Below are 13,263 nucleotides of genomic sequence, written 5' to 3'. Positions count from 1 at the left end.
ACTACATACTTTTTACCTGTTAAATACTTTTTGAATCAAATAAGCTTTTAACCATGATGACGTGCTACAGCCCTGCTGATTCTCGTACACAATACCACATGGTGGACACACTTCAACGTCCATTGCTCCCTTCATCCAAGAGGTCCATCAAGGTAATTAGTGATCCCTCGATGGAAATCAAAGTATGCTTAATATAGGTATAGTAAAGCCATTCACTCACATAATATCACCCGGGCTAGACCACAAAACAGAGTTAGATACTCGCAGACCGGGTTTTTATAAAACCGCGGATGGGATGTACCAGTACCTACTAATCAGGAAGGCTGGATATCAGCGTAGTTGCTTAAAGTTTTCTTAGGCATTTTTTTATTTATGTATGTGTATATTAAAAATATGTTACTGATCCAATTCATAATGAATTTAGAAGTTAAAGTTACATTATACGGCGTCTCGTATCGTCTGCTACTACTTTGTGATCGTTTTTAATGGTTGATTTTTTAACTGGCCCTCCGAGAAAATGTTGAGTCTAGAATCAATTCCTTCAAGTCATAGGGTTTCTGAAATTGGTGTGAATGTGTACCTGATGAAGACCTGTATACCTAAACATTTTTTGCCTATTGATCACTGCAATAACCAGTCAAGTCCGTATCCAAAATGTTGTGTATTTTACTTCTATATTTTTGCCTGTGCCATAAACCAAATTTTGGCATAATATGAATCTAAAGAGGTGACGTACATAACTCGAGATCAGGCATCGGTACACACATTGAAGTTGACTCCCTATATCTAAGGGTTCGGCAATAAATACTCGCGCCGTCCCAAAGGCCTCGCGAATGCGCCCCTAGGGCAGACGCGATTGAAAATACAGATTATAGAAAGAAACTTATAATTGCGTTAGATATATACGTATAGACGACGTATTCTTCAGAAGTTTAATCTATTTGCGAATAATGGAAATAGAATACGATATCAATATTTAATTCATACGCTACACAGGTATCTAGTTTTTAATTTCTATTCTATTCTCTGAAATATTTCAATATTTATTTAATATATTGTGGTCTATGATTATTTCAATTTCGATTCATTATAAAAATACAATAATAAAACACGAAATATAAAAAGCTCTTTGTACTTACCTGAATTTTGTCTAACCCTCGTGTCACAGAATAAGTACCTACATACAAACAAACCTACAAGACTGCTTAGTAATAAGAATCCTGAAATATCTGGTTACATATAGAACCTCCAAGCATAGTATTGATTAGGAAGGTCAAGAGGCATTGCAATTAAGTGCCAACATTTTTCTTTTGGCAGAAACACACGCTGCGTTTGGCATAAAAATGATGGACTCCAACTTTTACGACCTATTAGCTACTACAGCATTTATATGCCTTATGACTTTATCTACTTTATACTTACATGACCTTTTGTTAAGTATTTGCAATGAATTGGTTCCATTTGTACGATATAAGAATACAGAATAATATACTTCTTCATTGACCCAGTGTTCAGCATATTATTTAGATTTTCATTTGTTACCTAGGTACTTGATACTGCAGCTAACCCATATTATTGTGAAGAAATATGAAAAGGTAACCCAAATGGAGACTTTAAATAAGGAAAAATAAGCTCTTAAAGTTGGAACTGGAGTATCGAAACTATTCAGGATTTGGTCCTTGTAGCCGAATTACGCAGACGTAGAGCACTTGATAGACCATGCTTTCTCACCCACGGCGCTTACAACTCTAATATGACACCCACGTATGACTCACTGACGTAAATAGTGGGAAAACTTTCAAAGCCCTATAGTCGTAATAAGGTCAAGTAAAAAAAAATTTAGCCCAAGTATGTGATAAGCTGGGTTTTGTGAAAGGTTCGTAGCATGATACTGACCACATGTCGATCTAGTCACAAATTCTGACAAAAACGATTCGGTGTTCAGTTTTAGCTAAGATCGTAATTTAATATGCTTAGGTATTACAACATTTTCAATACGGGTTAAATCTTAAAAGCCTTTTAAACCGTATGTAAAATGTCTAGGCAACTTATTAGCAGGATCTAATTTTTGTGCGTTAAGGAAAATATAGGCCTCTCCAGGCCTCAAAGCCTATATCCTAGCAGTGGACTGCAATAGGCTGATGATGATGATGATGATGAAGGAAAACAGCTCCTAAACATCAATAAACTACCCAACTTATACCTATATAAGTAAGGAAAGCGGAAAATGCCAACGTCATTCCAGTATCGACGCAGCTTAAAACATATTTCATCTCAATATTAAACCTCAAGCTTTTGAAACTAAGAGAACGATCAAAGGTTACCTCTAATGGGCCCACAATTAATAATCCTTAATGTACCATATAGTTAAGCTGTCAGCTTCAATAATGTTATATGTATGTACAAAAGTATATTGGTGCTTACATGTGTACCTTTCGAAGTAGGTACCAAGTAATAGTAACTCAAGCTCCAAGTGTACAGTGCACAGTGAACTGTACTTATGTCGCATGTCTCCATAGCAAACGCTGGTAACTCCATGCAAGTTATGCAGTCGATTTGGAACTGTCTCGCGTCGACATATCTATATGCCAGTTGCTAATATGGTGCCTATGTCGTACACGCCTTCGTACATTATTACTTCGTTTAAGGTTATTTCATACTGCAAGCAAATAATAAAAACATGAATACAAGTTTAATTACTTTCGTATTTAAGATGATTTTCATTATTTATTTAAGATGATTTTCTTTTAATATACTTAACAACTTTTACTTTTTTTAAGTATCAAAAAAAAACTTAATAACTTAATATAAGAAGCCGTTAATCAAACATGAGGTTTACGAGCATTTTCTTTAGAATGCATTCAGAAATACACAATACTTTAAAACCTAACTACGGAAATAAGTCAACCTAAGTTTTCTTTATTCAGACGATATAAATTTTGAACGAACGGCTATTTCGTTTGTGGAAAGTCTCTAATGACCCGTGGAATCGTTTTTATGGTGTTTACTTTGATCAGGGAACAGCATCAGAACGTATTTTATGACGCTATAACTTCGAATTCGACACAATATTCTTGGAAGATTTGGTACATCTAAATTCTAATACCTATCCTTTGGGAAGTTAGTAGGTTGCCTGAAAATGGCTCGTAAAGCCCCCTTGTTGCATCAATTTGAACCGTTTCCTGGTAAATATAATTGCTAATATACCACCTCAGATATGTATAAGAGATCCTCAACAGTTTTCTAATCATGTAGGTTAACCTAAACTTGTTACACTCACCAACTCCCATTATGCTACGTAAATTAAACAGCAAGATATGAAAGGAGTTTTTAATCCGGTGAGGAACAGTTCCTCTAAAGAATTTCATTAAAGGTGTAATCCCCTTTTACTTAGGGAGACGTAATCTACATGGGGTTAATTAGAGAACACGATATTTCATGCGCCCCATTTTTTCAACCATCGCGCTTTTTAATTTCATGCTCCAAAATAATGCCGTTGCATGAAGGTCTATTATAATAAGGGCAAAATGCTTTTTGCAATTGATGTCCTCTAAAACTTATTCTTACCTGTAGATTGATCTTCTTTTCATAAATAGATTTATTTCTAACTAGCGGTCGCCCGCGACTTCGTCCGCGTACAACTTTTTTTTATCCTAAGCGGGCTAACTACAAATTTTAAGACCCTCACTTCTAAAACAGGACTTCCATGCGAACTATCAACCCCCGTTTAACCCCATAAGGAATAGATTTTGGTAAAAACCCCTCCTTAATGTATGTCTTCCTTCTATAAAGAACCTTCCTATCTTCAAGTTTGTAGGAGTTTATAGTTTCTGAGATTTCGTAATTAATCCTATTTCGCGTTTACCCGTTTTACCCGGTTTTGCTCGCGTCCCAAGGGAAAGACTTCCAGTAACCGGGTAAAATGTAACCGATGTTACTCGGGGATAGTGTAGCTTCCGAACAGTGAGAGAATTTTCCAAATCGGTTCAGTAGACCTAGGCTGTGCACATCGTGCGCGCAATAGGTACTCGATCATTATTTTGATGTGTCGTTACATTTAAATCGAACGATGTAAAAGACAATTTTGTTGTAAATTAAATACTTGTGACGTATGTATTTATTTGTATAAGGATTAATATCATGTTTTTAAAAACACCACGCATATAATGCATTTTTTGAGAACAAAGATAATCTAAAACAAAGATATCTACGGCTTGTGTTTAAACGCCACCCAAAAAAGTACCTATTTTACTACCAAAAAAATTCTAAACGGTTACCAAAATGGATAAATGGTCACCAAATAACGTTTCCAAAAATATTATTAGATAAAACCATTTTTTCGTATTATTGACTACTAAAAAAATATATGGACGCCTTTAAAATACACTTTAGACCAAATATTATATATTGTCACTACTTAGATGTTACCAATTATGTAATACCATGACTCCTAATTTGGTCATTTTTGTTAGACTAAAAAAGCTAACGATCGCTAGAATATTTCCCAAATACCAATTAATATACTTGGGTTCCCAAACGTACGTCGCTTTTATTGTTATATGAATTTGTGTGTAACTCAGTACGTTTAAAATGTAAGCACGCTACATGCAGCAAGCATGGCTTCTGTCACGGCTCCGGCGCTGCGGGGCTCCGGCGGTCCCATGCGAGCTTATCGTCGCAGATGGTTTTGCCGCTCACCACCGCAGCTTCGGCTTGCTGGCCGGCACAGCCGGCCAGCCTCAGCCGCGGCGGCGAGCCTTAAAACTACCTGCGCCTCAGCTCGCAGGCCGCCTCGCCCCTCCGCGCCTACGCGGTTTTGAATTGCACTCTAGGGGTAGGGCAGACAAGACTACGTGGAGTCGGTTTTGCAGCGATTCGTTTTCGTCACTAACTTTGATTTTTGGTAGTAATATTAATCTTTTAGTTGGATAGAATTTGGTGACCATTAATCCATTTTGGGAACCAAAAATAATATTTGTGCGAGATTTGCGATTTTTCTGATGTTATTTTATTTTTTTTGGATCATAATATTATATACTTTAGTGCCCTTTTAATAAAGTCAATTTATTTTTTTTGGAGTTGTTTATTTTATTTGGTGCCTCAGCCTAGAGTCTTAAAAATATTTTTGGTGACCACCTAAATTATACCCGATATCTACTCACATAAAGTATCTTCATATTTATTTGTAGTTATGTACAAAATCTGAAAGAAAAGCTCATAACAAATTGAGTTTAGAGAAAAACAACTGTGGCTCATTTACTAAGGTATTATGTAAGGATTTCTAAAATGAAAACTTTTTTAGTGGAACTGTGCTGTGAAAAATACTAAGCTTGTGACAGGTCACGTGACCGACATGAAAAGCTCGTAGGTAAACCGATTGACCTCAAGCTGAACATTTTGAATGTTAGATTCAAATAAGCATTCAAATTAAAAAAATAATTAAATAACGTTCTACTGACTTGACGCTATGCTGAGCATTAAAATATTTTTAGAATAAGTATAAAAAATAAAAATATGCCACTATTTTAAAAACACTTTTAATTTTGAAATCCATAGATTTATTATAAAAGAGCCATATTGATTTGAAAGAAAAAGTAAACAAATGTTTAAATCGAAACAAAACACACGCCAATGACGTCACGCACGAAATGAAAAGGATAGATGTAATATTCGAAAGAGTAAACAAATATTTAAAAAACAAAAGACACGTCAATGACGTCACGCACGAAATGAAAGGGATAGATTGATATTAAGACAGAGATAAATAGATATTTGAAGCTAAGTTCAGGAAAGTATTTTCTGGGTTTTGAAGTGCATGATGACGATATTTTCTTGAAAGCCTATGAAAGGCAGTATTTTCCATTTTTTATTCAAGTATTTATTTTGGTTAGTCTTAACCCCAAGCTAATGCTAACACTGGTACGACCATGTTTTAGAGTTTATATTTATTTTGTAACTATCAAGCTGGTCTGCGCGGACGAAACGGTGTGACTCCCTTCATAAGTGCGGAAAAGGTCTTTTGAATTTATTTGCATTAAAAAAATTGTTTTAGTTAAAGTTGCTTTATTAATTCTAAAAGACGAAAGACCCTTTCTTCTGTACTTATTATAGAGATACGAGTACAGGCTGCAGGTGATCTTATCTTATCCACTCTTTTGCATACCTAGTTCATGCATAGTGTAATCACCGGTTTTTGCTTTTTTTTACCTAGGATCTAACTCTCAGGAGTCGCATTTTTCGTCTTTAGGCCGATGACTGTACAAACTAATATGTGTCTATTAGCTCAGCTTCTGTTAGCTCTGATATGGCTATGGGAAAAGAAATAACGGCACAAATTAAACATAATATGAAATTAGCATTGTCAACTGATTTCCACAATAAAGTATTTAAATGAGTAATGTCCTGCCATCTGTTGGTGGCTGAAGTGCCGAATCTAATTTCCCATTTGAAGTTGTGGACGTAGACTGATATTTTTTTGGTGTTCAAATATATGCCGATTATTTCATAAGATAGTACTCGCAATTTAATACGGTTGTAAAGAACCAAAATAAAGATATACCGTGTGCATTAGAAAATACGGAATTTATTTGTATTTATTGCCATTGTCATGCTTCATGCTACTGTCAAAGTCAAAATAGTTGAAGTCAATCGGATCAGGTTGAGGTTATGTTGTTTTTAACATAGACTTGCAAAATATATTTAATTAATAAATAAAATAAGCTAGAACTTGAAAAATAGAAAAAGCAAATGGAAGACTCACCAGTTGATAAACGTCCACAATTTGGTAACAGATATCTGGAAAATGTTGACGAAGTTTTCAAACACAACGCGTGGTACCGTATTTACTTCTTTCGTTAGATTTTGTAAGAATTTTCCAAGTGATAAGAACCTTATTGAACTGGAAAAAACTAGACATAGAAAGAAGCCAGCTGGTGGCGGCCGATTCTTGAATGATTCGAAGCATATTTATCTTTTTAATGCCTGGTACTTTTCAACAACATTGCCTAGCATTTTACTCTGCCAAATAAATTAAAAGTAGGCTTTAATATTTGTGTGATTGCAGGGACAATGTAGATTGGGATGACGAACAAGAGAAGGTAGCGAAGGAAAAAGTTGAGCAAAATTCTCAAATAACATTTTCTGAGGACCGTTTGAAATCGTTAGAGGAGGATGCAGACAAACATTGGGATGCATTCTATGATATACATCAGAACAGGTACATTATTAATTATGATAATTATTTTGGAAGTAATTAATCTAACTCTATTTATTTTTTTTATTTATGCATATTTGATTCATCTGATTCCTTAAATCATCATAAGCAAGAATTTTTGAATAGAGATAAGTAATGCAAAACATGTTTCAAATCAAGCAAAATTGCCCACAGAACCAAAACAGTTGATTAATTTTGCCAAAATCAAACTTACAGGTTCTTCAAAGACCGTCACTGGTTATTCACCGAGTTTCCTGAACTGGCCCCAGATAACACATCAGCACCAGTGAGGGTATATCCTGAAGGTGACAATAATGCCAGCACTAATGCAGAGACTATTCAACCTTCAGGCAACACAAAACGTTTCATATTTGAAATCGGTTGTGGAGTCGGTAACACAATATTTCCGATACTACAGTACAGTCGAGACCCCAACCTTTTTATTTATGGTTGTGACTTCTCTTCAAAAGCCATAGATATTATGCAACAAAGTGAGCTCTATGAAACCAGTAGGTGCAATGTATTTGTATTAGATGCAACTCTTGATAAATGGGATGTGCCATTTGAAGAAAGCTCTATTGATATAATAGTTTTGATATTTGTTTTATCTGCTATTGATCCAGCAAAGTGAGTATATCTTCTTATTTATTTTTAATATGAACTTCTTGGCTCCTCTGCAAACTTGGAAATATTCTTGACTAAATTGCACATTGAAGACCACTCAAAAATATCGAATGTTTTTTGTAAATTGGTTCAATGAACAGTTCAGACTATACATGAAATAATAATCTCTCGGAGATAAGAATCGTAATTACCTTCTTCAACACTAATTTATTATTGCATCATTCCACTATTTATTTATATCTTACAAATAATTTTCTATTTTTCAGAATGACAACTGTAATCAAGAATATGTACAAATACCTGAAACCTGGGGGATTAGTTGTATTCCGTGACTATGGCCGCTATGACTTAGCACAACTCAGATTTAAGAAAGGCAGATGTATATCAGACAACTTTTATGCCCGAGGAGACAACACCAGAGTTTACTTCTTTACACAAGAAGAAATAACCAACTTGTTCAAAGAAGCAGGCTTTGCAGAAGAGCAAAATCTAATAGACAGAAGGCTTCAAGTGAATAGAGGCAAAATGTTGAAAATGTACAGAGTTTGGATACAAGGAAAATATAGAAAACCACTATAACAGTTACAAAATTTATTCATTTGTAGCATAGGAAAAGGACAATTTAATTTCGATCCCTGACACCAACATTTGACATAGACAAAGTTTTCTTACGGCCAGTTTTTTCATCAAAAGTTAAAGTTAAAGTAATGTCTAAAGTTAAAGTAGCGGTCAAATTCGTTTTTTCAAGGCTAAAGTGACAGCAAAATTCATAGAAAAATTGAATTTAACCATTACTTTTACTTTAGACATTACTTTGACTTTTACTTTAGCTTTAACTTTTGATGAAGAAACTGGCTGTTAAAAAGCAAATATCAAAAGTTATTTTTATTCAAATGTTCGTCGAAATATTATTAGATGTGCGCAATTTGTATATGACAGTCTGCGCGGAATACAAAAAGTTTGCGCAAATTATTTCACAATACCACATTGATATGACAAAAGCCCCAAGTATAACAATAACATCAATCATAAAAAAAAACATAATATATTAAGATTAAAAAAATACTTTTTATTGATTATTTAGGTACTGATTATTTTGCACTTTCAAATCTAAAGTGAAAAGGTTTCGCAAAGGCGTTAGTTACTTTGTTCACCACTTTTATTGGTGGACCCTCCCACGTAACTTTGAACTCATCAAATATTCTCTTCATGAGAGTTTCAATCTCTAGTTCAGCAATTCTTCTTCCAATACAACTCCTTATTCCGAAGCCAAACGGCAGTGTCACCATCTGTGGTGCATTCCCATAGTACAACGGATCAGATTTATCAGCCAGCCATCTCTCGGGAATAAATTCGTTAGCTCGTGGGTAATATTTCTCCATCCTTGATAAAAATTCATTTGGTGCTATCACATCTACCTACAATTCAAGATAACGTATATAAATTACACAAGACTGCATAAGCGGATTATTTTATTGATTAGACGGTAATAATCTTACCCCTTTAGGTATAAGATATCCAGCCACAATATGCTCTCTATCTGTCCGCCTCAAGTTAGCCGGGACTACGTGCCAAAGTCTGAGCGCTTCTTTCAAACAAGCCCTTAGGTATCGTTTGTGCGGATCTGAAGAACGTATTTCTTCTCGAAGTTTCTCTTGTTTATCAGGATTGATTGCCAAATTATAAATGACACTTGTAGCTGTGAAGGAAACCTGCAATATAAAACAATTATTGTGTAATAATTGGATTTGTGAGGGGGCTCGTGACTATTTTTAGTTACCGTATCAATTCCAGCCATCAACATTTCGTTAGCCATCAGAATGGCAACTTGTTCGTCAATAGCTAATAGCCTTTCAACAATGCTTTTCTCTTCTTCAGGAACATCATGTCCCCGTGCATTTATTTGCTTTCTAGCCTTTTCTATGTATGCCGTACTAATACTGTAATAGATATTGCGGTTTAATTAACTAGCCCGAGAATTATTACAATGTAATATAAGTTCTAAAAGAAATGCTTACTCCCATTGCGTCTCATAGGTTTTCATAATCTTCTTGAAAGCTGGTGTTGAAATATACTTCCAAACACTTGGTAAAAATTCCAATTCAAATGCATTTTCTATTATATCTTTGCTACATTGCATGAGCTGACGACCCGGGTGGTCCTCAGGCTGAGTATCATCCAGACATCCAATGCGTGATCCCAAAGCCACGAACGCTACCGACTCTAAGGACCACTTATTCATTTCTAGATCAAAGTGGTTTTGTATGTAGGTTTGGTCATCTTTCAGGCTTTTTATCCTGAAAACCATAAATATTTATATTAGGATACCATAATTATGGTTAGCCCTTAGCATAAAAATGGTCCTCTAAGGCTTAGGTTGGCAACCAAAACCTTTACGACTAAATTGTATACGACCGAATACTTCGTTATTTAATTTTTGTACCTTTGTACCATATCTTGGGCAATTTCATCAAGGGGAGGTGCATAAACTTTTACCAATTTAAGCTTAAGTAAAGCTGGATTAACCTTCGTACGAAAGTCGCGCCATTTTTCACCTTGCCTGAAATTCATTCAATAATTAATTTAATGTTGAAATTACTAAGGAAAGTAATCAATTTATTTTAATATTACTAACGCTGTTGTTAATCCGTATTTGCCGTCGAGTGTACCCTTCTTAGTTACTTCTCTGAAATACTCAAGTGTTTGAAAACCGGGTCTTAATGGATTGGCTTCTTGCACCCGGTAAACCTTGAATACACAATCAATTAAGTAAATAACTTTAATAAAATTAATTTGTACGAAAATGTACAATAACTTTGTTCACGTAATTACCTGATCAATGTGTTCTGGTTCAAAAAGAATGACGAAATCAGCTCTAGCGAATACCCCTTTCATTTTGACAATAGGTCCAAACTTTTCGTGCAAAGTGCCTATCAAGTCGAATATATTCGCCCTTGGTCCAAATTGCCCTGAAAATATATTTTTTACATTAATCCTCCTTCTGAAGCAGCCGTTGCGAATCAGAAGACGGAAAGTGTGACAACCAGGGGCCCGATTCTTCTAAGTTAATAATGTCAAAATCTAATAGAAATCGAATCGCAATATGATCGCAATAGCCGTTTTAACCCTATCGGACATTCTGCTACTAATAAAAGACCAATCGTATTCGATTGACATTTGATTGGTGTGCGATTGGTCTGCTATTTTGGTGATTTTGGTCTACACGGTAGTTTGCTGTACAATAATTTTGCAATCGTAAATCATTTGCAGACAAAATGATTCATTATTGAATGACAGAAAAGGATAAAAACGTTTATTTCAAAGAAAAAATAGCGGAATGCCACATACGCTTCAATCGTAATCGAGTCGGGATTGGATCTCAGTCGAATCGAGTCGAACATGAATCGTATGTTGCTTAAGTAAAATTAGGAGAATCGGGCCCCAGTCCTTTCCAAGGGTTGCCTAGGTAAGTGGGTTGAGGAGGTCAGAAGACAGTCACTCCATATAAACACTGGTTGGTACTCAGCTGCATTCGGTAAAATTGGAAGCTGACCCCAACATATGTAGTTGTGACAAGGCTACACAGATGATGAGGTAGGTAGTAAGGCTCTGAAACATCCCCTTATTGGCTGACATACTGAATTAATAATTTACAAAGATTAACATACCTATTATAGGCAGAAAATGATGCATAGGGCCAATGATGGGTAATGATGACAGCCCCGGTATCGACTTATATGGTTTTGGCTCCTGTACCGGAGTAGAATAACTTCGCCGGCCATGTCTATAATAAAGATTTGATTATTACGGAACATTTGCACATAAAAAAAATTTGTACATCCTGTGAAATCATTAATTTTATGATTGAATTTGGCTGGGACCAATGCAGGTGTGTAAAAAAAGATGAACGAAATCCTTTAAATAGGGAGAAGTGCTCAAGGTGTTCTGTTAAAATCATATCCCGCCATTACTTCCCAGAGACAAAACTTCTATAGTTACATCTCCTCCACCTAAATCAGACCGTGTTTGAAGAGGAGAGCGGGGGGAACGGACTTCTTCCTCTAAGGGAAAAGAGGAGAGGAGACACACATTTACCGGTTTCGAGTATGAATCCAGATTTTAAATGTCGCCTGTTTTAGTTATGCTTATCAGATAATGTAAGTGTAATATGTCGGTACTTTACAGACTTTTTGCCAATTGGTATATGTACCTACTTAAGTACACAATTCTATTGGTTTGTTTGTGCCTGAATTATTGATTGTTGTCATTTAAAAACATAGCAAAGCTTATAGAATGATTTAATCAATAAAACAGAAGCTAGCAAGCTGATGTTTTTGTGTCTGGGTTTAAAAATAGATCCCTTCTAAGTACTCTGACCATGTGTGAATTGTTTATTTTGCCATAATATGCAAAGCAGGAGTCTCGATCCTCTTGGGCCACATTAAGTTTAAAAAAAACCATAACTATTAGGTAAGTGGGTAGGTAACTTACCGAATAGCGTTTTGCGATCGGATAAATAAACTATAACAATCACTCAACGTTTTATTTCGCATTGTTGCTGCGTTGCTAGAATTCTATTTACTGATTTAGATTTGGTACAAACAACTCTAGTTCGGGACTACCGGATTGGCGTTGAGTGCTGATATGTTTGACCTTGTACACAAGTGAGTAGGTAGATAACACACTGCACATGATAAAATTAATTTAAGAAATTCGTAACTGAATGAATCCAAACGGGCAAAACTCGACTCGAACGCGACTCGTCTTTTATTATCAAGGAAATGTTGACTGAAGTAGGTATTTTACACTTTTGCTACCTACTTACGAAAAACATATTCTGATGCGCATTTTAGATAATGCCGTGTAATTTTGTAACGGTTTGACCATGAAATCGGACTCTACTCGACATCTCCTAAACCTACCAACATATAATTCAAAAAGTTATTCCGTAGAAGGCGTACCGACTTACTACAGTCACTCTGTCCAAGTAAAAAAATACAATTTCTATGTAATCGGTAATCATTAGATAATTTTATTCGATTCGATCATTTCGATTAAAATTATTCAAAACGAACGCAACCAAACATTTTTGAGTTGACAACACTATTTAGGCTAGGGCTGCTCCATGAAATTTTGTAGTCGATATCGATATTTTATGACACTTGCCATTTATTGTTAAGTGGGTTATGCATTTTTACAACTTTACTACTTCAACAAAATTTCCTTTTTTTTGTGCTGTGAAAATCTATTCAGAGTCGCATGTAGTCTTGACTTATTGAATGGTTATAGGAACATCCTGATAATTCTACCTGAATTTGAATGGGTATCAAGCTTTTATACTGAGAGGAGACCTTCGATAATGAACCTCATCACCAAAAATACTATAAATCGTAGATATGGAGCCAACACTCGAAAAATAGGTATTA

At 35.3% G+C, this 13,263-nt stretch overlaps 2 protein-coding genes across 2 annotated transcripts; one reads left to right on the top strand and one right to left on the bottom strand.

The window, feature by feature from the left end:
- Positions 1-6,625: 6,625 nt before the first annotated feature.
- LOC110374763 (tRNA N(3)-methylcytidine methyltransferase Mettl2) lies at positions 6,626-8,469 on the top strand. Its single transcript, XM_021332620.3, has 4 exons — positions 6,626-6,833; positions 7,064-7,216; positions 7,430-7,840; positions 8,104-8,469. Exons 1-4 carry the CDS (start codon positions 6,748-6,750, stop codon positions 8,414-8,416), a joined length of 963 nt encoding a protein of 320 aa, XP_021188295.3. The 5' UTR covers positions 6,626-6,747; the 3' UTR covers positions 8,417-8,469.
- Positions 8,470-8,885: 416 nt separating this feature from the next.
- Positions 8,886-12,545, bottom strand: LOC110374762 (cytochrome P450 CYP12A2). Its single transcript, XM_021332618.3, has 9 exons — positions 12,329-12,545; positions 11,506-11,621; positions 10,670-10,806; positions 10,473-10,585; positions 10,281-10,397; positions 9,856-10,134; positions 9,618-9,777; positions 9,337-9,549; positions 8,886-9,255 (listed from the first exon to the last, which is right to left on the bottom strand). The coding sequence occupies exons 1-9, from the start codon at positions 12,388-12,390 to the stop codon at positions 8,929-8,931; spliced, it is 1,524 nt and encodes a 507-aa protein (XP_021188293.3). The 5' UTR covers positions 12,391-12,545; the 3' UTR covers positions 8,886-8,928.
- Between the last annotated feature and the right edge of the window lie 718 nt (positions 12,546-13,263).

This window comes from Helicoverpa armigera, chromosome 8 (assembly GCF_030705265.1).
Source record: "Helicoverpa armigera isolate CAAS_96S chromosome 8, ASM3070526v1, whole genome shotgun sequence".
Lineage (NCBI taxonomy): Eukaryota > Metazoa > Arthropoda > Insecta > Lepidoptera > Noctuidae > Helicoverpa > Helicoverpa armigera.
Note: the sequence above shows the minus strand (reverse complement) of the source record. Positions and strands in the feature narration are given on the sequence as shown.